The sequence below is a fragment of the Pollicipes pollicipes genome, unplaced genomic scaffold (genome assembly GCF_011947565.3).
Source record: "Pollicipes pollicipes isolate AB1234 unplaced genomic scaffold, Ppol_2.1 Scaffold_5724;HRSCAF=6776_pilon_pilon_pilon, whole genome shotgun sequence".
Classification (NCBI taxonomy): Eukaryota; Metazoa; Arthropoda; class Thecostraca; order Pollicipedomorpha; family Pollicipedidae; genus Pollicipes; species Pollicipes pollicipes.
Genome location: NW_023596746.1, coordinates 31,308,097 through 31,331,713, shown reverse-complemented (window position 1 = coordinate 31,331,713; position 23,617 = coordinate 31,308,097). Strand labels below are relative to the sequence as shown.

Genomic DNA, 23,617 nt, shown 5'->3' with positions numbered 1-23,617 from the left:
TGGCAGGCCGAGGTCAGGTGTTGCCGACCCTGGACGACCATCAACATTACACTCGTACCGCAACCAGCGCCCTGAAATCTTAAATAATTATTCATTGAAATGATTACGTTTACGCGCCAAAAATCTTCCGACCAATAGCCAACGCAGGAAGACAACTCAGCATACTACAAACGGGCAGCACTGCGGCCTTTCGCACCAGACGATGGGTTCTTGTTGTCCACGAGCACGTTGAAGACGAGCAGGTTCCTGGGGCGCGCGGCCCTCCACCTGGACCAGCGATCGCACATTCTCGGCCGTGCTGCTCGGTCGGGCCGGGCGCGGGCGACCCGGTGGCGGTAGGCTCAGACGGAGCCTCGGTCGCCGGGGTGATCACGGTCGACGCCATGCTGGCGGAGGCGCCTGCGGGAGGGACGACGCGTCGTCAGCGAGGAGGCGGCGTGGTAGCCTGATCAGCTGACGCTCACAGCCATCGCGTGGTGTGGTGAGGACAGCCAGTTAGGGCGAGGAGTGGTGTCGGGTAGCTGTATGCTGCTGGTGCACGGGCGTGACTCAGGGCGAGGGGTGGTGTCGGATGGCAGTATGCTGCTGGTGCACGGACATGACTTAGAGTGAGGGGTGGTGTCGGATGGCAGTATGCTGCTGGTGCACGGACATGACTCAGGGCGAGGGATGGTGTCAGATGGCCGTATGCTGCTGGTGCATGGGCATGACTCAGGGCGAGGGATGGTGTCGGATGGCAGTATGCCGCTGGTGCACGGGCATGACTCAGGGCGAGGGGTGGTGTCGGATGGCCGTATGCTGCTGGTGCACGGGCATGACTCAGGGCGAGGGATGGTGTCGGATGGCCGTATGCTGCTGGTGCACGGGCATGACTCAGGGCGAGGGGTGGTGTAGGATGGCCGTATGCTGCTGGTGCACGGGCATGACTCAGGGTGAGGGGTGGTGTCAGACTACTGTATGCTGCTGGTGCATGGGCATGACTCTGTGTCTCCAGAGGACACTCTATGCCACCAAGTTGCACAGGATGTGACAGGGCGTAACTGGGATGGCCGCTCCTCCCAAACGCTGTGGGGTTGGAGAGCGGGCATACAAACTGGATCTGGCCATATTCTCAGGGAGAGCCTGTTCAGCATTTTATTTCTTGCAAGTAGGTGAACTAAAGAGGTTATTTTGCACAAAATTTGTAGCACAGAAAAGGCTCCCCAAATTTGTGCATGGTACTGTGCAGGACATTGCACCTGTTTAACATGCCAAAGCCAATGTCAAATGGCCTTCATGTGGGGCTTCCCACTTGCTCCTCAGAAGAGCTTGATGTGGAAAACACAAATTTTTGGTATAAAAATGTCTTAAAGTTTGGTGTAAGTGTCTGAAAGGAAAAAGTATATTTGAAAGCTGTGTAAAAGCTATCTACACCATCTTCTGCAAGCCCACTCACAAAAATACCAGTCACTGCTCTGTGTGGGGGTGAGTTATCTTGATACTGTAACCAACTCCTGGCAGCCAAGGGAGAACATACAATGGCATATCCAGATAAGTGAGAAGAGGTGCACATTTTCAAAACACCTGAGGATAGTTACTAACCTGTAGTTTGAAGAACAGGACTAGCCCCTCTTATGTGTGCATCTCTATTCTCTGGTCTTTGCTTACTACCCATTGGTTCAGTGAGCATAAATATATCAAATCTGCGTCATTAAATCATTGACCCTAATCTGGTGCAAACAAGGAGATACCCTGCAGACTGATAGGTATGCATCATGCACCTCTGGTCATTGCATTGTGGGTATGAATTTTCTTCCCTCAGAATATTGGATTATATCAATCCTTAGAATAGCCAATATGCTTCTTCTCTTTATAGAAAAATTCTAAATTGCCGGAAAATGCACGTTGAAACAAGAGCAGTCATACAACTTACTTCTTCAAGGAGAGAATCGCCAGGGCTACTGAGGTTTTGCTCCATCCAGAAAAGGGCTAATCCTAAGAAGAACTTGTACTTGAACCCAACGGCCAGTCAGCTAAAGAAGGCTAAGGAAAGACTAGGGCGTACGCACACGCGGACCCAGGATGTTCTAGACCATGCCAGGCTTAAGCGGTGTCGCAATGACCATACGGAAGTTGACCAGAAACCTTCGGAAAGAGTATGAGATGAAATTAGTAGCGGACCTCAAAAGAAGCCCCAAGGCCTTGGAAAGTATGCAAAACTCAAGACTAGCGTAAGATGCAGGGTAGAACACCGTCTTGACCATGATAGAGTGTTGACCAGCAGTAACGAAAGGAAGACCAATGTCCTCTGTAAATTCTTCGCGTGTTTTCACGACGAAGGTACTAGTGCCATGCCTGTGTTGCCGCGCAACTTTACTGGACCTTTCTGGATGACGTGGACATCTTAACCAGGCAGTGGCAAAGAAATTGGCTGCTCTGAAGACCTCGAGCCGCCCTGGGCCGGACGATGTCCACCCAAGGCTTCTTCGTAAGTCTTGTAGATGTCCTGGCAGCACCCCTCAGCATGCTTTTCCGAAAAATCTGTGACATCCAGAAAGCTCCCCAAGGGAGTGGAGAAGCTTGGCGAGGTAGTCCCGATTTTAGAGAAAGGGTAACCGGCAATCTCCATCGAGCTACCGTCCAGTAAGCCTCACTGTCCCATTGCCCTCCCAAGATACTCAAAACTTTCGACCATGATGCCTTACTTCATCACTTCTTCGGAGTCTGGACTTCTACATGCAGCCCAGCATGGGTTTCTCCCTAAGCGGTCCTGTATCACCCAGCTATTGGAGGTCATGGAAGATTGGAGCGCTGCAGTAGAGGATGGAGGGCCAGTGGACGTGGCGTACCTGGACTTCAGCAAAGCATTGATTCCGGCCTCATAACCGTCTGCTCTCCAAGCTGCATGCTTATGGTGTTTAGAGGTAATTTGCTACGCTGGATCAGGGCTTTTCTTACCAACCGGATGGCGAGAGTGCGGGCCCAGGGCTAGAGGTCGGACTGGACCGACGTCGTCAGCGGCATCCCGCAAGGATCAGTGCTTGGACCAACGCTGTTCATAATTTTCGTGAACGATCTGCCAGAACAAGCGTGACGCGTGGTCAAGATGTTCACGGATGACACCAAGGTCTGCTGTCGTGTCCCGAGGCCCCTGACTACCTCATCTCTGCAGGTTGATCTCGATGCCCTGGCTAAGTGGTCAAAGGAGTGGCCGCTTCACTTTAGTGCAGCAAAGTGCACAATAATGTGCATCGGGAACTGCAAGCCGAGGCTGACCTACTTCTTGGAGGGCGCCGAAATCGTGACCGAGTCCACTGAGAAGGACCTCGGGATCTTCGTGGTTTACCGGCTCAAGTTTCACGTGCAGACAGCGGAAGCGACCTCCGAGGCCAACCAGATGCTGGCGGTCGTTGGACGGTTTTTTAGCCAACATCGATGCTCGCACGTTGCCATCGCTCTATAATATATTAGTACGTCCGTACTTATGAGTATGACAGCGTCATCTGGGGCCCGTTCGGCAAACTGGACTAGAAGCGACTGGAGCGGATTCAGCGACGAGCTACCCGGCTTGTGTATGAAGTGAGGCGCCAGCCATGCCCTGAGAGGCTCAGACTGTTTCAGTTGCCCTCGCTGTACTGCCATCGTTGCAGAGGAGACATGGTAACAGTGTACCAGCAGTTTCACGGAGGTATGTTGCTGTCGGAAGAGGAGCTCCTGACAAGACACAACTCAGAGGTCACAAGAGGACACTAATGGAAGCTCAGAAGACCTCGAGCTAAGACTCTCATCCGTCATAACTCGCTTCAGCATGTGGGCTGTCAATGATTGGAATGCTCTTCCATACCTGATACTGTCATCAACCTCAGCTGACCAGTTGAGTCTAAGCTTGATATGCACTAAGCTGACATCATGTATGACATCTCACACTAAATCTATCCACAATTTGAGACTGTTAGATCACCAGACCGGGGGCCTGACAAGACCAGGACCTGCAGGCCTTGTGGCCTTTTATAATTCCTGATCACCATAAGGTAAGGCAAGGTTAGGTCATGCAATGATACTGCATCTCACATATGGCCAGAAAATATTGATTGTTATGATGGAAGTTCTCCACTATATCAAAAGTACCATGGTGGGAGCCAGGATTTGTCATATGGGAGGAGTCTATCAAAATTTGCTATGGAGATATGCATTTTTAGGATAGTCTCATCCCTATTCACAGTATCTTTGTATTATGAACAGGACAGGTTTTATTATGGGCATAGGTTTTGATAGCATTTATTTATCTTATTTGGGATAGGGTTTGTTTAAGACATAGTCTCAGTTGCATTCCCAGTGCCTATGTGTTATCAGACAACTACATATGCCCCAAATACTAAGAGATAAAGCATCTAGTATATCAGTGCACTACCAACATTGATTTGCACTGGCATCAACAATTACATCAGCAGCATATTGTACACACCTTCTCAACTATCCCTCATGACTGGTGTTCCAGAAATGCAGCAATAAAATGCACTTAATCCTGATGAAATAGGGGACAACTAACATATTATCAGCCCCCATTGGCTACCAGGCTGCAAACAAATCTACTAGATATATACATAGCATCAGCACACTAAAACTTGTGCTGCCATGCCCCAATCTCAGGCCAGGGACTCAGGCCAGGCCAAGTTGTGCTGAATTCTCAGATAATTTTTTAAATGAAAATGGTTTGGACAATGTGATTGCCTGCAATAGCCTTCACATAATAATTTACTGAATATTGGGTCTCTATGCACTGGCATTAGTGGTGACCAGGCACCAACCTGAAAGCATTCAAGTACGTGATAGACATGCTCTGGGATCTTTGCTACAATGTTGCATCAATGCCAGACATTTTGTCAGCATAACATGCTTTTTTTGGCAGTGGAGCTTCACTGTGCCTGCTGAAAACATAGTCCCTTTAACACATATATGTTACAAATTCCTCATCCCAGAGCTACCTTTACAACACATTTTGGAAAATTTTAACAAAATACATTCGAACAGCAGACACTTGCGTTCACCACACCTTAAGCCCGCAACTGAGACGTGAGGAAATCTACCCCGTCTTTAGAATACACCCACCTACGTCCTACGCTGGCAACCTTTTCGGGCAGAAGAGCATGTCCGGAGGCCTTTCTGTATAGTCTAGCGGAATCCGACAACCCGCAAATTCCCACGCAGCGCCACACCCACGCACGAACTCCTCTGTAATTCCCGCAGAATGCAGCACCCAAGACGTCCTAAACTAACATTTCCTGGCAGCTTCACTCAGTGATTGACTTTGGTGCGTTTTTATTGTCAACTACAACTAGCAGTATTTAGCAGCGTTCTGCGAAAAAATATTTGAAACATTTTGAGGGCGTAGTAAAATTAACATTTTACATGGTCTTGCTTTCAGTAACGGTGGTTAATTGCCATAATCTGTTAATACATCTTTCATAAAATAAATATAGCCATCGGGCATGAGGTATAACAAAATTTATACGCATTGCTTGATGCCAAATAGCATTGTGGTTCTGCTTCGCATATCAAGGATTTTGGGATATGGAAGCTCCCTTTCTTACCAAATAGGTAACGAACAGCCAGTAGTAGGCTTATCCTTGGGTTCAACCTTGATACGCCACGGGATTGTCTGGTGTGGTTGTTGTGTTGCGATTGGTGGTGTCGGGTGGGGTGGGTGTCGATGTGTGTAACTAATCCCGAGCTTGGAAAATCGTATTGTTGAGGTATTCCTCATAGGTGATGTGCTTCTCCTAAACGTTTTATGTGAGTTTGGAAGCCTATGAACTATGCGGTGTGCTGTATCCCCAGACTTAACACAATACTCGTGGCTCAGAACTTGTCCGTCGCAGCAGCGACATCACAACAAAAAATTCAGCGATGGGCATAATTAATTCGAGGGCCCAGGATTTTATGCATGCTTGCCATCAATGGTGGCGCAGAAGGAGCAAATGTTTCTAAAAATGAAGGACAGTAATTTGCAGTAAATATTTTTAAGACATGTTTGCTGCAAAATAAGTTGAAACCCAGTGCAAGGTGGCCTGGCCTGAGTTTGGTGTATGTATACACAAAGTTCAGTGTGCAGATGTTGCAGAGGTGTCCAGTGCAGTGGATGAATTTGTAGTTTGGAGCAGTTAGATCAGCTTCCAAGTGATGTGCATTGCTATCAGTAGGATTGCCTTGTTTGACACCTATATGCATTTAAAAAGTAAGAACATCCTGCTCTAATTTATATGGCCTTGCATATGTTGGTTAGACATTACTCCTTACATTATAGTAATTGTACTTGTTATAGGCTTGTCATGGGCATGCTCAGAGGCAGTATGTGTATTTGGTGCAACACAGAGTGTTCATGGTACCTTCTTACCATATGACATTGCTCACTCCATAATATTACAACCAGTGTAAAGTCATCAGAGTCATAATGTTCCAATACTGTGTGATTTGTTGGGCAAGAAAGAATGCTAGATTGAATCATGATTTTTCATTTATCCTAAAACTGGTAGAAATACAATTAGTTTTTAGAAAGGTCTAGCATAATGTGTGTGCATTTGTACAAACTTATGACTAATTGCATGCATCAGCATCTAAATTTTGAAGGTTGTAGTCTGCTACCATATTTTTGTCTACCATGCTAATTGGTATGATGAACATGCACTGGTCATTAGTCTTAGCTTTTTCATGGCTTGAACTGAGCTACTGTATTCTTCCTTGGTGTCTATGTAAGTTTAAAACAAATTAGCAAAAATAGTGAAGGCATACAACTTTTCAAATTTAGGCAGAAAATGTGGGTGAATATGGGTGTGGTTGGATTATTGCTGGATTAGGCATTTCACATCTGAACTACACTATCAGGTTGTGTGAGTGCATTCTTCTGGTTCATGTGCTTTTAATGCCTTGATCATTTTTGACATCACAAAACAGCTTTTCCATAGTAAACTGCTGTTCTTTCTGTCTGGTCACAGTTATATTCTAAATGCTCATTTTTATAAGCCTGTAATCCTATTCCTACTCATGTACCAACTTCTATCTTATCCCTATAACTCCTTTCAACCAGTGACCAGGACAGTTGGTGTACCTTACTGCCTTAAGCATCATCATCACCCTTGTAACCCTACTGACACTCTATTCCTGCTAACACTAACAGGACAGGAACATACTGATATTGCTGAGTAAAAGTTAGCAAGAGCAATTAATTTTAGTCAGCTTAGTCAGTTAGTTTAGTAGTTAGTAGTCAGTTTAGTCAAAAATAAAGTCAGTCGGTCAAAAAATTAGTCAGCAAGACATTGCTGCTGAAAAGAAGAAAGCAGAGTGACTGTAGTACTGCAATTTCCTAAATAGCTGGTGGGATTTCAAAATGGTGGCTAATATGAAAACATGAAATGTGATACCACAAGGAACCCGCTTTCCAAGTCAATTTATTGATCACACCATTGCTGATGTGCTGTTTCAGGTTATCTACTGTTGAATGAGGGCTGAACAAATGATTGGTAGATCACAGTCACCTGCAATGAGCTGAAGCACACTGTGGAAGACAGCAAGAATTAGCATATACACTCAGCAAGAATTGGCATACAAACTCAGCCAGCAGTATGGGATCACAGGAATATGATGACAAGTTTTATTATGTGTACAGTTGTGACTTAGATGCAAACTTACAAGTCAAGATGTGAGTTATCAGTTGACCCTGACCCTTGACCTGTGATGACATTGAAATGCATGACCATGTAGCAATCTGTACACATGTTGTTATCAGTGTACTATAAGAGTTCAACTACCTTACCTTTGACAATGTTCAGAACTTCCCCTAATGCTACCCTGACCTTGAATGCCCCCAACATTATGCATGATGTACATGTTAGCACCTCACACATTTCAGGCCTTTTTATTAATGACCTTTTGTTCCCATGAGCAGTGTAAGATCTTCAGAGCAAGTATGCTCTCAGTCATGAACTTCCAAGATGCTGAAAGGCATTGGTTAAATATTGTCAGGTGTATTTGCCAATACTTAATGTTTCAAGCTGTGCTTTGGCCAAAAGTGAACAAGGTGAAGCAAAAATTCCAAAAAAGAGACACATGAATCCAGAACACCCAGAACTGTGCAAGCACTGCCACTGCAAATAATGTTCCAAGCTCCCACATCTCAGCACCTGATCCACTGTCTTGAGGAAGGGCCGCACGAAACACTGCAGGCTGTGCCGGAGAGTTGCAGTAACACTTACTGTGTATTAGGTCAGAAAATTACTTACCACAAACATTGTACATCCCCCCCCCCAAAAAAAAAATCCCAGGCATTCAGGTTCTCACGTCCTTGCTTCCGATACAGTACCGCTAAAGGTTACCTGAAGCCACGCGGCTAATCCGATATGTTTCGATAACCCGCACCGAGTATCAGGGCATAAAATGTTAACAGGGGCATTCCCTTAGCAATGTTGCTCGAACCAGAACTATCTGCGATAGCATGTTTTTTGTTCATCCTCAGGCAAAGATCATAAATGTGTGGTCATTCTCAGATTTTGTCAAAATATACATTTCTATTTTATTTTACTAACACTATACATCTGTAATCCTCGTCCGTAGCTTAACGCGCATACGTCATCTTGGAACTCGGATTGGAAAACATGCTGATAAGATGAACACCAGTGCCCGCTGGCAGATATCTTGCTATCTTTATGCTCGGACCCGGTCATCGCAATGTTTCTGTTTAGCCGCCCGTGTCTCGGGCAGCTCAGAACGGAACCGTGTATAAGGTGTCTGGACATATTAATCTGAAACCCGGCATGTTCGTGAGGCTTGTACAATGCCCGTCGTGTTGGATGTTAGTGGTGAGTAACATTCTAAACTAATGGTCCTTGTGGGTCGTCATACACTTTTCGTTTAGCCGCCTGTGTTGGGTGCAGCCCTTGGTGTATAACCATACGCCGTGCGACAGCTCCCGTAAATAAGCTATTCTTTTATTTTACGGTGTTCTCGAAATCATTGACGGTGCAAAGAAGTGTAGCTCCCTAAGATAACTGTTACGGTGGTGTCATACTCGGATCGCTCGTCGTGCCTTCAAATGCATAAACCGGTTAGCCATGTGTAGCCAATGCGCTGTGGCGGAGTACTGTGTTCAACGCTGGCAGCCTTTTTGACAGCGCTGCGTCTTAACTCTCCCCACCTGCTGCGCCAGCCGCCTGCAGCGGCTAGTTCCTGTCGCCGCTCGTGCTGACCTTCCCTTCACACATGCACTGGCCCCGCGTGACCCGTGACACCTGCGTGACCCTTGCGCCGCCGGCAGCGGGACGCTGGAGGGCGAGCGGCGACGGCCCGACTTCGAGGACCTGCTGCTCGACCCGATGCTGGAGTTCTCCGGCAGGTGGCAGCAGCAGTGCTCCGACATGTACGTCGAGGTGCAGGTGCGCGGCGCTGACGGCGAGCTCGCGCTGCCCGTCACCACCTCTTACAAGGCCTTCACCACCCGATGGAAGTGAGTGGACGGGGAAGGCTGCTTGGTCGTCGTCTCTGGGCCGTGAGCATTTGCTGCTCGACGAACTGTTAGGTTTTCTGTTGGTTTTTAAATGAAGGGCTCGATGAGGTCTGTGTCAGCGACAACAAGGCCGTGGGACCCATCATGCTTAAACATCACTGCCAGGGCAAGGTATGCAAATATGGGGGAGAATGCTGAAAAGTGTGCAGAGTTACACAATGCATCTCTGGAATTTGAGACATGCCATGCTTGTGTAACGCTGTTGTCACCTGCTGGGCGTGATCCATCGACGGTAAATCGTATTGCCCCTCCGTCTGTGAAGACGACCAGCTGAAGCGAGACGCAGCACTTCACGGGTCTGTTAACGCGTGGTGCGCACTGGAACTGTGTGTGGCGCCTGCGTGAGGATGTGGCACCGATCGGTTCACCGACCGACGCTGTGACCAGGCTGACACGAGTGCCTTGTGCCTTCTGTGCACTCTCCCACGCGTTCTCCATGCGGCGTGTGCCGTGCACCAGCGTGACACTGGCCGTGCATCGACGCGACACTGGTCGTGCATCGGCGCGGCACTGGTCGTGTACCGGCGTGACGCAGGCCGTGGCATCGGCGTGACACTGGCCGTGGATCGGCGTGACGTTGACCATGCATCGGCGTGACACTGGCCGTGGATCAGCGTGACACGGGCCGTGCACCTGCGTGACACTGACCATGCATTGACGTGACACTGGCCGTTCGTGCTGCCCAGCTGGAACGAGTGGCTGACGCTGCCCGTGCGCTACTGCGACCTGCCCGAGGACGCCTCACTGCGCTTCACCGTGTTCGAGCCCAGCCGGCCGCAGTCGGCCGCCGTCGTCGGCTCCACCAGCATCCCGATCTTCACCGCGGAGGGCTGCTTCAACCAGGTCAGCCGCCGGCGCTAGCCCCAGAGTGTAGCCCGAAACCACAACTGTTGTTGTCGCGACTGCCGTCGCCATGACGACGACGGGATCTGCTGAGGGCCGTTGTCAGCTTTGTTGTCAGAGGTGCCACTTTTGGGCTGTTTTAACCCGCACATTGCGGGCCTGCGGGCTAAAAAGTGCCACCTTTAGTGGATGAGTGACCTCAGTGCAAAGGTACGTCTGTGATTAGCACAGCGGGCGGCAAAGGCCAGTTACCGAGAAGCGCATTTATTGAAATATGAACCAGTCCGCCACTTAAGACTATCTACTACTTCTTTCCCAAAGCCAAAGTGCGCTTCGAAAAGAGCCACTGTGCCAAGCGCCAAGGGGAGAGGTGAAAGCCATAGTATAACGTTTCGTTGGTTTCGCGGGATAATAGCCTCATTTTTGCATATTTTCTAAGTAGAGTATTTCAAGCTTTTGTAGGATTTATTGCAGAAACATTTTGACAAATATGTGTAATTCAATCAAACAAACGCAAACGCCGGAGAAAATAAGGCATCTGAAAGGTATTACTTTCATGGTGGTAAGCAAGGAGTTCAGTGAGATTTTTCCTGCAAGAGCGGCTACTCGAAATCGAAATTCTGAGTCACTTGGAAGACTTTCTAGGGATTACCTGGGATTAACTGGGATTACCAATCAAATCTAGCTCGTCTGATCTAATAATAAGTGAAATGCACATAAAGGCTACACGCTCCCTTTAATGGTCATGGTTGACCTCCTCATTGTTTGAGGGACAATGTAGAGTTCCTCCGATGACGAGTGCTCTTTATTGAGTCTCCGCTCAAGCTTCGAGATGGTGTCGCGTGCTCCGTCATTTCTATGTAAAGAGGTAATTAGGGAGGCACCTGGAAGAATCCCATGCGTTCGCATCAACTAGTAGGCGGAGCTGAATAGTGCTGAGCCCGGCGTCTTTGACGGCACGACCTCATTACCGACCTGCGCCCGCCTGTAGTCACCGCAGGTCATGGCTGACCCGAGATCTTCTCACGTCCGTGACCGCCTTCTGACCTGACCTGTACCCCGACCGCCGCAGGGGCTGCACGACCTGAAGCTGGCGCCGGTGGAGTCTGAGGGTGGCGGCGGCGAGGGGGCCGCCCTCGCTGACCCCGCCCCCTCCCCCGCCCCCGCCGCTGGTACCGTCGGCTCGCCTAAGAAGGACGCCACCGATCAGATGGAGAGGCTGAGCAAGGTGAGTGACTGTCGGAGACGCCGCACTAGTTAAGGTCGGACTTGGGATGGGTTCGGCAATGGCGTGTAGCCGGCCTGGATGTCCCAGGCGTGCACGCTGTAGTGGTAAGGTGACACACATGTTTTGGCTGGGCTGTCACGTGGATCAGGTGAACGACGTCAGTGTAGAGGGTGCTTTTGGTCCGTGGCTTTTTTGTCACTATATAATGCCATCACGGTTCTCCAAATTGTAAAGGAGACGTGAGGAACTAGTCGATCAGCCAGTGAAGGACGAACATTGAAGTGAGGCTTAATTTATAGATCAGGATGTAATCCGTGTGGGAAACAAGGTTTCATGCTGGATTCTTTCCATTGGTAATTTTTTTCTGTTTATGCTTAGATTTTTCGCTCTTTTTTGTGTGACCCGCCACTTGATGCTCGTTGGACCTTTTCAATGAATATCTAGCATGGATGTCGTAACTTTCGCTTGTTTGCAACATGAACTTTTTTACTTGCCACGTGCCATATCGTGAAAAATTTGGCCCTTCAGGCCAGGGCGAACACTGCTCTCAAGTCAACCGATTATGCGGTCACAGCTGCTATAAAAGCACCAGTGTTTTTGCGTACACTGCTGTGGAATCAGATCTCAGATGACGCGATTACGAGTGCGTCTAGAAGCACGGACAGACCCTCGAACGGAAAAGCTGCGCCTTCGGTCACTTCTTTGATGTCATCTTTACTTGATCTAGCGGTGCCGGAGCTTTTATTCTATGCCATGACTTACTTTAAGCTATCCTTGATTCGGTGCCATGAATTTCGGGTAACTGTCGGCATGTGTCGCCAAGTTAAGTATAAAGAAACAGACGAACGTTAATGGTAACCAGAAGAAGTTTAATTAATCTGGCCATGCTAAGAAAATGATGCGAGTTATCTCACTAACGTTGATCAAAACTATGCTCAAAGACCTTTTGTGCGCGGTCTGGCCTACTCTTTAAATAATGTATTTCTTTACGCCGGGTACGGTTTCCGCAAAAGTGCTGCTTCAACACTATCCGCCAATTCCACCCTGCTATCTGGAATGCTGCCTTGCTGTGCTCCGCAGTACATAATAGTGCATCCATGCCTAAGTTTGTCCAGCGGCCTCATGATGCCATTATTACCTCCCGCATTGTCAGGGAACGACGACGTACATATTGCATGGTATCGGCATCGGCTTGTGCTCGCATGGCTTGGAACTGCGATCTGATCAGTGCTGGTGGGTCCCATTGTTTATGTGCCCCACCCTTCCTCGGCCGGTCGCTGTGCACCGTCTGCCCCACCATGCGTGGGGCGGACAGATCAAAACGGACCGGCCCCGGATGCAGGACTCCGGAACGGTCCGGACGCATGACTCGGGATGCAGGGCTCCGGGCCGGTCCTGGCGCAGGACTCCGGACCGGTCCGGACGCAGGACTCCGGACCGGTCCTTGCGCACGACTCCGGACCGGTCCGGGCGCAGGACTCCGGAGCGGTCCGGACGCAGGGCTCCGGGCTGGTCCCGGCGCAGGACTCCGGACCGGTCCTGGCGCAGGACTCCGGACCGGTCCGGGCGCAAGGCTCCGGACCGGCTTGCGGCACCGAACCTGCTCGCACCTCGCCTTGAACTGTGCTCCCCGGCTCCACGTGAGCACCTTCCGGCCTGTAGCGTCGGTACGCGCTCGCCTGACCGGTCCCGCTTCCGCGTTCCGCTGCGGACAGAGGCGTCCGCCGGGGTCTGGCCGGATAGGGACATGGGCGGACTCCATGGACCGTCGGTCTTGCGCCGGCCGCCGGGCTCGCACTGCTCGTCCCGCGCCTCTGTCTCGCCCTTTAGCCCAGGGGCGGCGCCGCGCCGCGCCCCCCGGAGCCGGTGGCGAGGTCGCGCTGGGCGTCCTAGAGAGGGGACCCACCCTCGGGGGATGGGTGCTCGGTGCAGGGTCGCCCCTGTTGGTCAGCGACGTGACCTTGGAGTGCCTGGAGTGTTTGGCTCCCGCGACATGTGAGCGGTCTGTCTGGCTTCTGTCACGGTCGTGTGTTCAAGCCCCGGTCAGTTTCCGTAAAATGGTTCCCGTCAGGGCTGTTTTGTAGATGCTGTTTTTTGGCGGATCTGGACGGCTGTGTGGGCGCTCTGCTCCGCAGAATGGAATGCCAGGAGTCTCGTGGAGCAGTCAGCGCGATCCGGCCTTGAGGCGAGGAAAACAGAACGGGGCCTCACGTACCATGGTGTTGATGTGCGTAATATAGATAGACGTAATTGTGCAATTATTGTTTGGCAAGTTTTCGATTTTATGTGCCACCAGAACCAAACTGGCCCTGAAGTAAGACCAGCCCTTTGCCTATTCGCTTGTGGGGGGGGGGGGGGGGGGGGGGGGGGGGGATGGACAGATGGGCGGTGAGAAGAAGAGGGGATATCACAACATCAGGTAGTAAAATATGTGGGATGATGGCTTCTGCTCTAAGGCGATGTTTTGAGCGTTTATAATAAATGCCAATTTATTGATGTCCCAAGAAAAACGAGTATCATCATCCGGTACAGACCAGGACGTTTAATGGCGATATGCAAACTATGTTCAGTTCGATTAAAATATCGTTTTCACTTAATTGCCTCAAATGAGAACAAAGAGGGCGTGCAATAAAAAGCACCGAAGTTATGGGAAACGGTGTGCTATTGTACCGACCGCACCTTGCTTGGTTCAGATTTGTGTGTCTCCTCGGGAGAGGGACCCTGGGACCCTGAACCCTGGAAACAGTGCAGTATTCACCCTATCCGTAAGCCCGGTGACACTGCGAACACATCCAATTTCCGGACTGTCTCCATCATTCCCGCCACCAGCAAAGTGGTAGAGCGGGTGGTGCAGAAGCAGCTTGACAACCACTTCTCCTGTGACCATCTCATCTTCCCTTTCCAGGCACGACTTTCGACCCCATCACTCGATGGAGACCGCTCTGGCACCCTTCCCCGACCGCATCCTAGCGCTACCAAAAGCGGGGAGATACCACTTCTGCGCCCGATCCATTTGACAAAAGGCTTTCACGTCATTGGCCACGGCCTCCTGTTGCGAAAAATCCGACTGCGCACCGTCGACGCCGCCTGGCTGGGGTCTTACCGTCAGGGATATACGCGGTGCGTCACAGCACCAGGCGCAGGGACCTCACAACCTTTGGCGAACACAATGGCCGTGCTCCTGGAGTCGGGCTTGGGACCCTCGTTTCTCAGCACTTTTGCAAGCGCCTTGGCGCTGTTTCTATGACGGGTGACGTCGTGCGGCGCGCTGATGGTACTCAAGTGCTCATCGCCGGAAAACGGAGCGATCTTCCAGCGCTCATTTCCCGCGTGGAGAACGTTGCCTGTTCTCTGGGCGTGTGGCTCTGCACCAGCGCCCCAGAGGTCGACGCGACAAGAAAGCATCGCATCGTTTTCGAAAGCCGCCAAAATCTGCCCAAAGTACCACATTTCCAGGTCACCCTCCGCGACGTAGTCCCCGCACCGAGTTAAAAGTACGGGTGTCAATTTCGAATAAGCCTTGTGACGGGACGTCCACGCGTCACACGGCGGTCGCTGCGGCGCGGGCGCCCTGACCGGCCTCTCCGCGTCCGGCACCTCACCCCGGTAGCGTCAATCGCCACGCCGGTCTCGGCTCTCGTCCCGCGCGCGTCAGGTGCTGAGTTTCGGTTTATGGAAACGGGACCGAGAAAAACATAGATAAAATTCAAAAAGCCTTGAACTCCGGCTCTCGGATTGTCTTTGGGCGTGGTGAGTCCGACCATGTGTCTGACCTGCGAGAGAGACGGGGCTGGCTGACCGCGCAGGAAGTAGCGGACTTCTGCACACCGAGCCGAGCGCACAAGACTATGGTACATCATGAGCCAGACACGCTCGCACCCATCTCCCGAGCAAGTAGCTGTGTTGGAGTACGGATTACTGCACAGGTCCGGCGGCTTTACGTGTCCCGCCGGGGGACGGGGCTGGGAGGCGGCGATTCCATGCCATAGCACAGCACTTTCAAACGTGCTCCCAACCGTACTGGCGGCGGCGCTCGTGACACAGCGAGCACTCGTGCGCGCAGTTAAGCGCCATGCACTACATGGGACCGCTGGGATATGTCGCTACCGGAAACATGTGGGAAATCTCTGATTCGTATGCGCATTAGAGTTAGATGTACGTGTGCCGCGTGACTAAACGTGCGCTTGTGCTGTATGCTGACCGGGTGTTTTGTTCCCTCATACGTGACTCAGAGATTAGAAGCCGCTGCAGCAGTGGATTACTCCGCGACGTCGGTGCATACATACATGCGTGCTGGGAACTCCAATCAGTGCCAAACAGCTATTGAATCGCCACGTGCGCAACAGAGGCTTCGGGTCACGGCTCTGTCTCGTTTACCATGCTTTGAATGCTGCACCGCAGTGCTGCCGTATACCACTCGCGTCATGAGCCTGCAGACATGGGCGGAGTGGCCGTCTCCCTGACGTCCCACCCGTCAACTGTATTCCCTCGGTTGGAGCGACGCCTGAACGGCCAGCTACAGCAGGTGGACCGGCGGGACCGGCTGACGTCACTGTAACGCTCTGTTCCAGCTGACGGAGCGGCACCGGAACGGCCAGCTACAGCAGGGGGACCGGCGGGACAGGCTGACGTCACTGTAACACTCTGTTCCAGCTGACGGAGCGGCACCGGAACGGCCAGCTGCAGCAGGTGGACCGGCGGGACCGGCTGACGTCACTGTAACGCTCTGTTCCAGTTGACGAAGCGGCACCGGAACGGCCAGCTGCAGCAGGTGGACCGGCGGGACCGGCTGACGTCACTGTAACGCTCTGTTCCAGTTGACGAAGCGGCACCGGAACGGCCAGCTGCAGCAGGTGGACCGGCGGGACCGGCTGACGTCACTGTAACACTCTGTTCCAGCTGACGAAACGGCACCGGAACGGCCAGCTGCAGCAGGTGGACCGGCGGGACCGGCTGACGTCAATGTAACACTCTGTTCCAGCTGACGAAGCGGCACCGGAACGGCCAGCTGCAGCAGGGGACCGGCGGACCGGCTGACGTCACTGTAACACTCTGTTCCAGCTGACGAAACGGCACCGGAACGGCCAGCTACAGCAGGTGGACCGTCTGGACCGGCTGACGTCACTGTAACACTCTGTTCCAGCTGACGAAGCGGCACCGGAACGGCCAGCTGCAGCAGGTGGACCGGTGGACCGGCTGACGTCATGTAACACTCTGTTCCAGCTGACGAAGCGGCACCGGAACGGCCAGCTGCAGCAGGTGGACCGGGGGACCGGCTGACGTCACTGTAACACTCTGTTCCAGCTGACGAAGCGGCACCGGAACGGCCAGCTGCAGCAGGTGGACTGGGTGGACCGGCTGACGTCACTGTAACACTCTGTTCCAGCTGACGAAACGGCACCGGAACGGCCAGCTGCAGCAAGTGGACCGTCTGGACCGGCTGACGTCACTGTAACACTCTGTTCCAGCTGACGAAGCGGCACCGGAACGGCCAGCTGCAGCAGGTGGACTGGGTGGGCCGGCTGACGTCACTGTAACACTCTGTTCCAGCTGACGAAGCGGCACCGGAACGGCCAGCTGCAGCAGGTGGACTGGGTGGACCGGCTGACGTCACTGTAACACTCTGTTCCAGCTGACGAAGCGGCACCGGAACGGCCAGCTGCAGCAGGTGGACTGGGTGGACCGGCTGACGTCACTGTAACACTCTGTTCCAGCTGACGAAGCGGCATCGGAACGGCCAGCTGCAGCAGGTGGACTGGCTGGACCGGCTGACGTTCCGCGAGATTGAGCTGATCAATGAGCGCGAGAAGCGCTCCTCGTCGGCGCTCTACCTCATGATCGAGTTCCCCAAGATCCTGTGCGACAAACAGGAGGTGAGACGTAGCGGTCTCTCGTTTTGGGCCCACCCGGTGGTCGATTTCGCCGAGGTCGTCCTCGGCGGATCTTAGCACGATGCGCCGTACCGCTCCTGCTGGCACGAGAAACGGAACCTTCTTGGCCCGCTCATGACCACGGGGGCGGCGGGCGCAACGGTCGTGCCCCGTCCATCAGTCTCCGGCCCTCGGGGAATCCTGATGGTACGCACCGTTCAGCTCAGCGTGACGCGGCGCGAGGGCCGGTCGCCGGGGGCTGGCCGCCCCTGCCGCGGCCGACCGGCGGACGTCTGTCAGTCTGCGGCCCTCCCAGCTGCCGCGCGCCGCCAGGGCTGCCCCGCTGACGCTCCGTGACCGGCTGTGTCGCGGCTGTTGCGCCCCGTAGCTTCCAACATGCCGAGCTCTGCCAAACACTCATGACATGCCGCAGGTTGCACTGGCGGCGTCGGTACGGCCGGGTTTCATCTCGTGGGTAATCCGGTCGCCATTTACAATGACGTGCTCTGTAAGCTCGGTTAAGGCCCATTTCACGAAACGCACAAATCGTCCCTTGCGGTGCGATGCGTCGGCATGGCCCTGACGTCGCGTCGCTGACGCGGTACCTGCGTGTGTTTCCAGTACGCGATGGTGTACTTCGAGCAGGGCGCCAACATGGAGGTGCAGTACCGCACCTGGACCGACCTGGTGACCGTCGACGATCACGAAGCGGAGCTGGTGAGAGATCGCGCCCGCGGAGCATGCCACGCCCGGCTCCGGAGACCTGCTGTCGCTGTGGGGCAAGGGGGTGTCGTTTGATTCAGGTCGCGCTGAGCCCGGTCTGGTAGAATGCTGCCGTGCAAATGGAAAAGGGCCTGTGCGCTGTTTTACCGAATGGCGCTCAGGCCTTTCTACCTTTGGACGGTCGAATGGACAAGATTCTGATGAGATGTTTGACCATATTTCTGGCTCGCTCCGTGTGAAGTTGCGTACCTCTGCTTGGTGAGAGGCCCATAAGCTGGGCTTTGAGCAAATGTATTGCCAACTTTTGATTGTTGTCTCGATTGTTCTAACCTGACGTCATGTTCCCATGTGCGACGCGGGCCTGTCTCCAATCCACCTTGTTCCAAGCGGGTGTTCCACGTTTGCGTGTTCGACACGCAGCACCAGTTTGCCGGGCTAATCCTCACGGGACGTTCCATCCGATCGTTGTTCACAAAAGGAACCGCCGGACACCGCCACTCTGAACCCGCCCGATGCTGCTGTCGATATCCGCGTTGGCGACGCGTTTGTGTGATGACGCTCTGCATCAATCGAAATCTGGGCAAACCCGTCGGCGTGTTCAGAGGCCGCTTTGCCGACATGCTGCACCGCTGGTGACACTGCTTCGTTCACTTCTCATGTCCGTCGACTTCCCCAGAGGCGTCGCATGGCACGCCTTTGTCCGGAAGACCACGCAGCATCTGAACGGCCTCTGTCGCCGGAGCAAAAGTCGAGCCTGGCGGCGACGGCTGTCGCGCGGTGCGATAGCTTCCGTCGCCTGTCGCGCCTCGTCCCGCGCCTCGTCCTCCGCGCGGGGGCGGATATGGCCCCGGCCGCACCCGGACGTAATGTAGGTCACGTCCGCCGCCCTCGGGGACGCGCGCGGCCGGCGCGTGCACCGTGTCCCGCGCACGCGGAAGCGAGAAGCGGGCGCGAAGCGAGGCGCCGGCCGTCGGGCGACCTTGGAGAGCCGCCACGGAGCCGCGTCTGGTGCCGTTCCGTGTCGTCCTGGCCGGCCCACACGCGTCGGAGGACCTCCGCCTGGCTACGCGCGCGTTCTGTCCGTTCGCATGGACGTTTCGGCGAACGAGTCGGAGTTCGTTTGTGCTCGGGCGCTTCGTATCCATATGTTTGAGTCATGACTGGAGGACGGACTCGGTGCGTGTTGACTGTCGTTCTGAAGAGTTCGTAGATAAGACCGGACGCAGCGGCGACCGGCGAGACGGCGGCGTCGGGACCCACGGTTAATTACGCCTCTGCTAGCGCCCTGCCGTTCCGCGCCCGCGTCCTTGTCGTAACGTGTCACATAGGGCAAGGACGAGAGTACGCATGTTACAGCCGGCAGGTGCGGGTATGTCGCCGCGCACATTTAACCCCAGCCGAAAAACACCAACGCTCCGCGAAGTCGAATGGGCGCCGCCTGCGAGTCGCGTCGGTCTCCGAGCCTGTCGGCGGCCGGCCTTCCGAGCGCGCCCGAGGTGCGGTGACCCGGCGGCCGTCTTGGCGGCGGGCGGCGCCTCGGGGCCTCCGCGGCACACTTGTTGCCGTATGGCAGCCGCGTGAGTGTGCGATCGATCGACGGCCGGCGGCGGCCGAGCGGCGGCGCCCAGCTGTGAGCGCGTGAGCGCCGGCCCGCGCCCGTCCATGGCTGCGCTCCGACCGACCGGGCTGGTCGCCGCCCAGCTCGCTGTCGAGGCCTGCGGTGCTCAGGTCAGTGCGGGCCGCCGTCCCTCCCCCCGGATCTCGCCTCGCCTCGGGCGCGGGATGCAGATGTCGAGCCGCCAGCCCAGTTTGTTGTCCGGTCCCGCGCGTGGACACCTGCGGTTGTGCTAGTTCCGTAGCGTGTGTGTGTGTGGTTGCTCCAGTGTGGAAGAAGACGGCTAGGGTGGCCCTCCGCCCAGGTGCTGCTCCGCACAGCGGGACTGCCCAGCTGGACCGCGCTGCGCTTGTGCCCGCCGGCGTAGCGTCATCGGCGGTGGCGCCGGCCAGCTGTCGCAGTGCTTTGATCCGCTGCTGCCAGTCAGCCGCCGCGCTGGGACCGGCGGGACCCCGCGGACTGGCAGACAGGTAGCCGGGCTGGGACCGGCGGGACCCCGCGGACTGGCAGACAGGTAACCAGGCTTGGACCGGCGGGACCCCGTCGGCTGGTAGACAGATAGCCGGGCTTGGACCGGCGGGACCCCGTCGGCTGTCAGGCAGGTAGCCGGGCTCAGCTCATAGCTTAGCCGCCCGGTCAGCTCGCCCGAGCTCCCTCCGGTCGGCTGCAGGCAGCTTGCTTCGGGTCAGTGCGAGGTAGCGCCGCCTTATGGCCAGGGTATTGGAGAGTAGGTGCGCCACATGTTGTTGAATGGGCCGTGTGATGTGCAACAGAATATCAGAGCGCTGTCCTGTGATATTTTAAGTACGCATCCCCTGTTCGCACGATCAGGCAGCGTGGTGAGTGTGATGTGGCCTAACGTGGCCTGACGGACTTGGCGGCGATGGTCCTCGCAGTTGCTATCATTCTCCATTTCTGCTTAGCATGACTGGCTCACTGCAGCCTTTTTCGTAGGTTGGTGTTTCCTGACGTTTTACTGTATCTCTGAATGCGTTGGTCATTAGGAAATCCAGGACGGTATGTAACGGTTAACTATTGTTCGCATTATCCCACACTACGGGTAAAGTTGTAAAGTAAGCGTCTTGTGGCGTTGTTTTGATCATGCGAAAGTCGTGCTTCAGTACACGTACCGTGGGTTGTTGGTTCTGTCCTCTGTAATTGTAAATGTCGCACGAAATAGGACCACTGAAGCGCATTTTCTCACTTATCACTGCTTCGATCCGTGTCATTGTTTGCGATACTGACCAAACCGCGTCCACGTGCGACATACTGCATGTCACTGCCTCCCGAGCTTTTTACGTCTATCACTGTGATAGGGCTTGAGTGGCTGATTAGGTCTGTGGTATGGGTTTCGTACGTCGAGGTCTCCGCGGCCTCGGTAACACGGGGCTGTTCCGTTCGTGCTTGCGGGAGAGAAGGCACGTGCAGGTTGACTGAACTGAAATATGTCTGCTCCGTGCAACGAGGGAGAAGAAGATCTCCGCCAGTGTCACAGATTCGTAGCTTTTCTAGATGTAAGCTGTGGGCTGCTCGAGCTGGTTCAGTGCATGGAGCAAATCCACCCCAGATACTCATGACGAAACCCCAGCCTACTCACTGTGAGGCGACCTACTGAGGTTACCACGCTACATTTTTGCTCTGTGGACATCAGTGGGCGTTCAGTTGCGGATCGTAGCACACGTCCTGCACCGGATAAACTTATGCGGACAGGCAGACAAGAGAAAAGGAAGGATAGCAATGCGACCGAGTACAGACAGTGCCAGCAAGGGTGTTTGAGCATGCGATATCATCCATGTTCCCTCACCCGGACATGCTCAGGAGCCTAGCTTTGCCGTTGCTGTCACGGTCACATGCGCCGTGCGTGGTCCTAGCTGTCTGGATCATCCGCTCGCTTCGTGGAGTGGTGTCCCCCGCGGCCTGGCGTTCCGGCCCTCCTCTCGTGTCCATGTCATCAGGTGGTCGGCCACCCACGCGCGCTGCTCCGTGCCGGTCCCCCAAGCGCCGTCTCTGCGGGCCGCGCACAGCCATGGCCCCGTCGTGCTCCCCTCCCCCGGGAGGCGGAGCGCGCTGTTGACGCGTGCGCCCACTCCCCCCCCCCCCTCCCGGCCGCCGGCAGCGCCCCCTCGACCTCGGCGGCGACGCGCCGACGGCCGACCGGCCGCAGTGCTGCCCGCTCGGCCATCCAGTGCGCGTGCGCGCCGACCAGACGCCAGCCATGATGAAGGTGGCCTCGCCGGCGGGGCCGGAGACGGCGGCGCGGCGCGCCCTGGTGGTCGCTGGTCGGCCGGCAGGTACGCGCCTGACCCTGACCCCGTCCGCCGGCGCTGACGCGCGGCCGAGGTCAGCCGAGGCCAGCAGGCGGCGTGGCTCCGGACGGTGGGCAGTAGCGTACCGACGCCCGAACCGAGCGCGTGTGCGCGCCCCGCCTGCCCGCAGCCGCCCGCCGACGCCGCGAGCCCACGAAGCCAGAACAGTCATGTTTTGCGAGTTCGTGTTGGCGACGCGCCCGGCGTGGAGCTGCCGCTGGCTGAGTGTGAAGGCTGAGTTCAGCATGCAGGTCTGTGGTGCCGCCGGGCCGGCCGCGCCGCCCGCCCTCTGGCCGGTCGGCGCGTCTGTCCCGCTCTGCAGGTGTTCTGGGAGTCGGCTCAGTGTGTCAGCGTCGCCGATCTGCTGGCGGGCATTGCTGCGGTGGGAGGTGTCTTCGCCGCCCCCCCCCCCCCCTCGCGCTCAGGCGCTGCCGTCGAGTGCAGTCCGCACCAGTCGGACAACTCCTCGAGCAGACTACTTGGCGTGGCTCTGGAGCGCCTTTGCGCTGCGCGTGCTCGCTCCCTGATGCCAGTCTGTGCAGGCACGGTGTTGATCTTCTTCGCGGCCCGAAAACTCGTCGGCGGTCTGTTTACAGCGACGAGGCTGTGGGTGCCTCGCTTGTGATCCGGCCAGCTGACTCGAGGCGGAGGGGCAATCCTGTGCACCACGGTCCTGTTCGGTCTCGTCTGAAGCTGGTTCGCGCCGGCCTCGTCTCTCGGACGCCTGGGAACTCCGTCTCAGTGTCACCACTGGACATTCATCTTCTAGCTGGTCTGAGCGATTTTCCCCATTGGAGAGCCATCTTCGCACACTGTGCCATGATGCCGCCGCCGCCGCCGCATCACTCCTCCGTGTCATGGCATTGGTGTGTCCCGTGAATGCTGACGACCGTTTGTGTCCCACTGCTCAACTGACACTGATTCCTGGCGTCACCTTACGGGATGGTCACCATCGCTGATGGCGGGACCACCGTCCGACCGTCCGAGAGGCCGTCCGTGACCACTGCCTGCCGCCGTCGCTCCCGCCTGCGTGGCCAGCGTGGCTGCCTCGGCAGGGGCCTCCTCCGTCAGCGGTTGTCTGCTCACTCTTGTGTCGCCGGCCCTCGCATCCCGCTGACTCCTGGCGCGGTCTGGCCCGTCGGGTGCATCTGTGGACTCCACACGTGACTTTGTGGCCAGCGGACTCCTGCTCCGGCCTGGCCTGTGTGACCGTGCATCACGCGGGGGCCTGCCGTGCCCTGCCCTGGCTTGCGCTGCGTATGCTGCCAAGGCCTGGCCTGCCCTGACCTGTCTTGCGCATCCTGCGGGGCTATACCGGAACCAACCTGGCCTCACCTGACCCGACCTGACTTGCCCCACGTGTCAGCGGAGGTCCGCCCGACCCCGACCCGCCCCACGTGCGCCGCTGCTGACCTGGCCGGCGCTGCTGCAGGACAACCTGCTGGAGCTGAAGCACCATCACCTGGCGCGCTCGCTGCGCTCGGGCGTCACCGACCG

At 55.1% G+C, this 23,617-nt stretch overlaps 1 protein-coding gene across 1 annotated transcript in view; it reads left to right on the top strand.

The window, feature by feature from the left end:
- Window positions 1–7,459: 7,459 nt before the first annotated feature.
- The window catches only part of LOC119102932 (phosphatidylinositol 3-kinase catalytic subunit type 3), a 21,560-nt gene continuing 5,402 nt past the window's right edge, over window positions 7,460–23,617 (top strand). Inside the window, exons 1-7 of the mRNA XM_037226381.1 lie at window positions 7,460–7,675; window positions 9,287–9,475; window positions 10,222–10,378; window positions 11,451–11,606; window positions 17,321–17,479; window positions 18,098–18,193; window positions 23,553–23,604. Of these exons, the coding sequence (XP_037082276.1) occupies window positions 7,599–7,675; window positions 9,287–9,475; window positions 10,222–10,378; window positions 11,451–11,606; window positions 17,321–17,479; window positions 18,098–18,193; window positions 23,553–23,604 (886 nt within the window). The 5' untranslated portion in view covers window positions 7,460–7,598. The remainder of the gene's footprint in view (window positions 7,676–9,286; window positions 9,476–10,221; window positions 10,379–11,450; window positions 11,607–17,320; window positions 17,480–18,097; window positions 18,194–23,552; window positions 23,605–23,617) is intronic.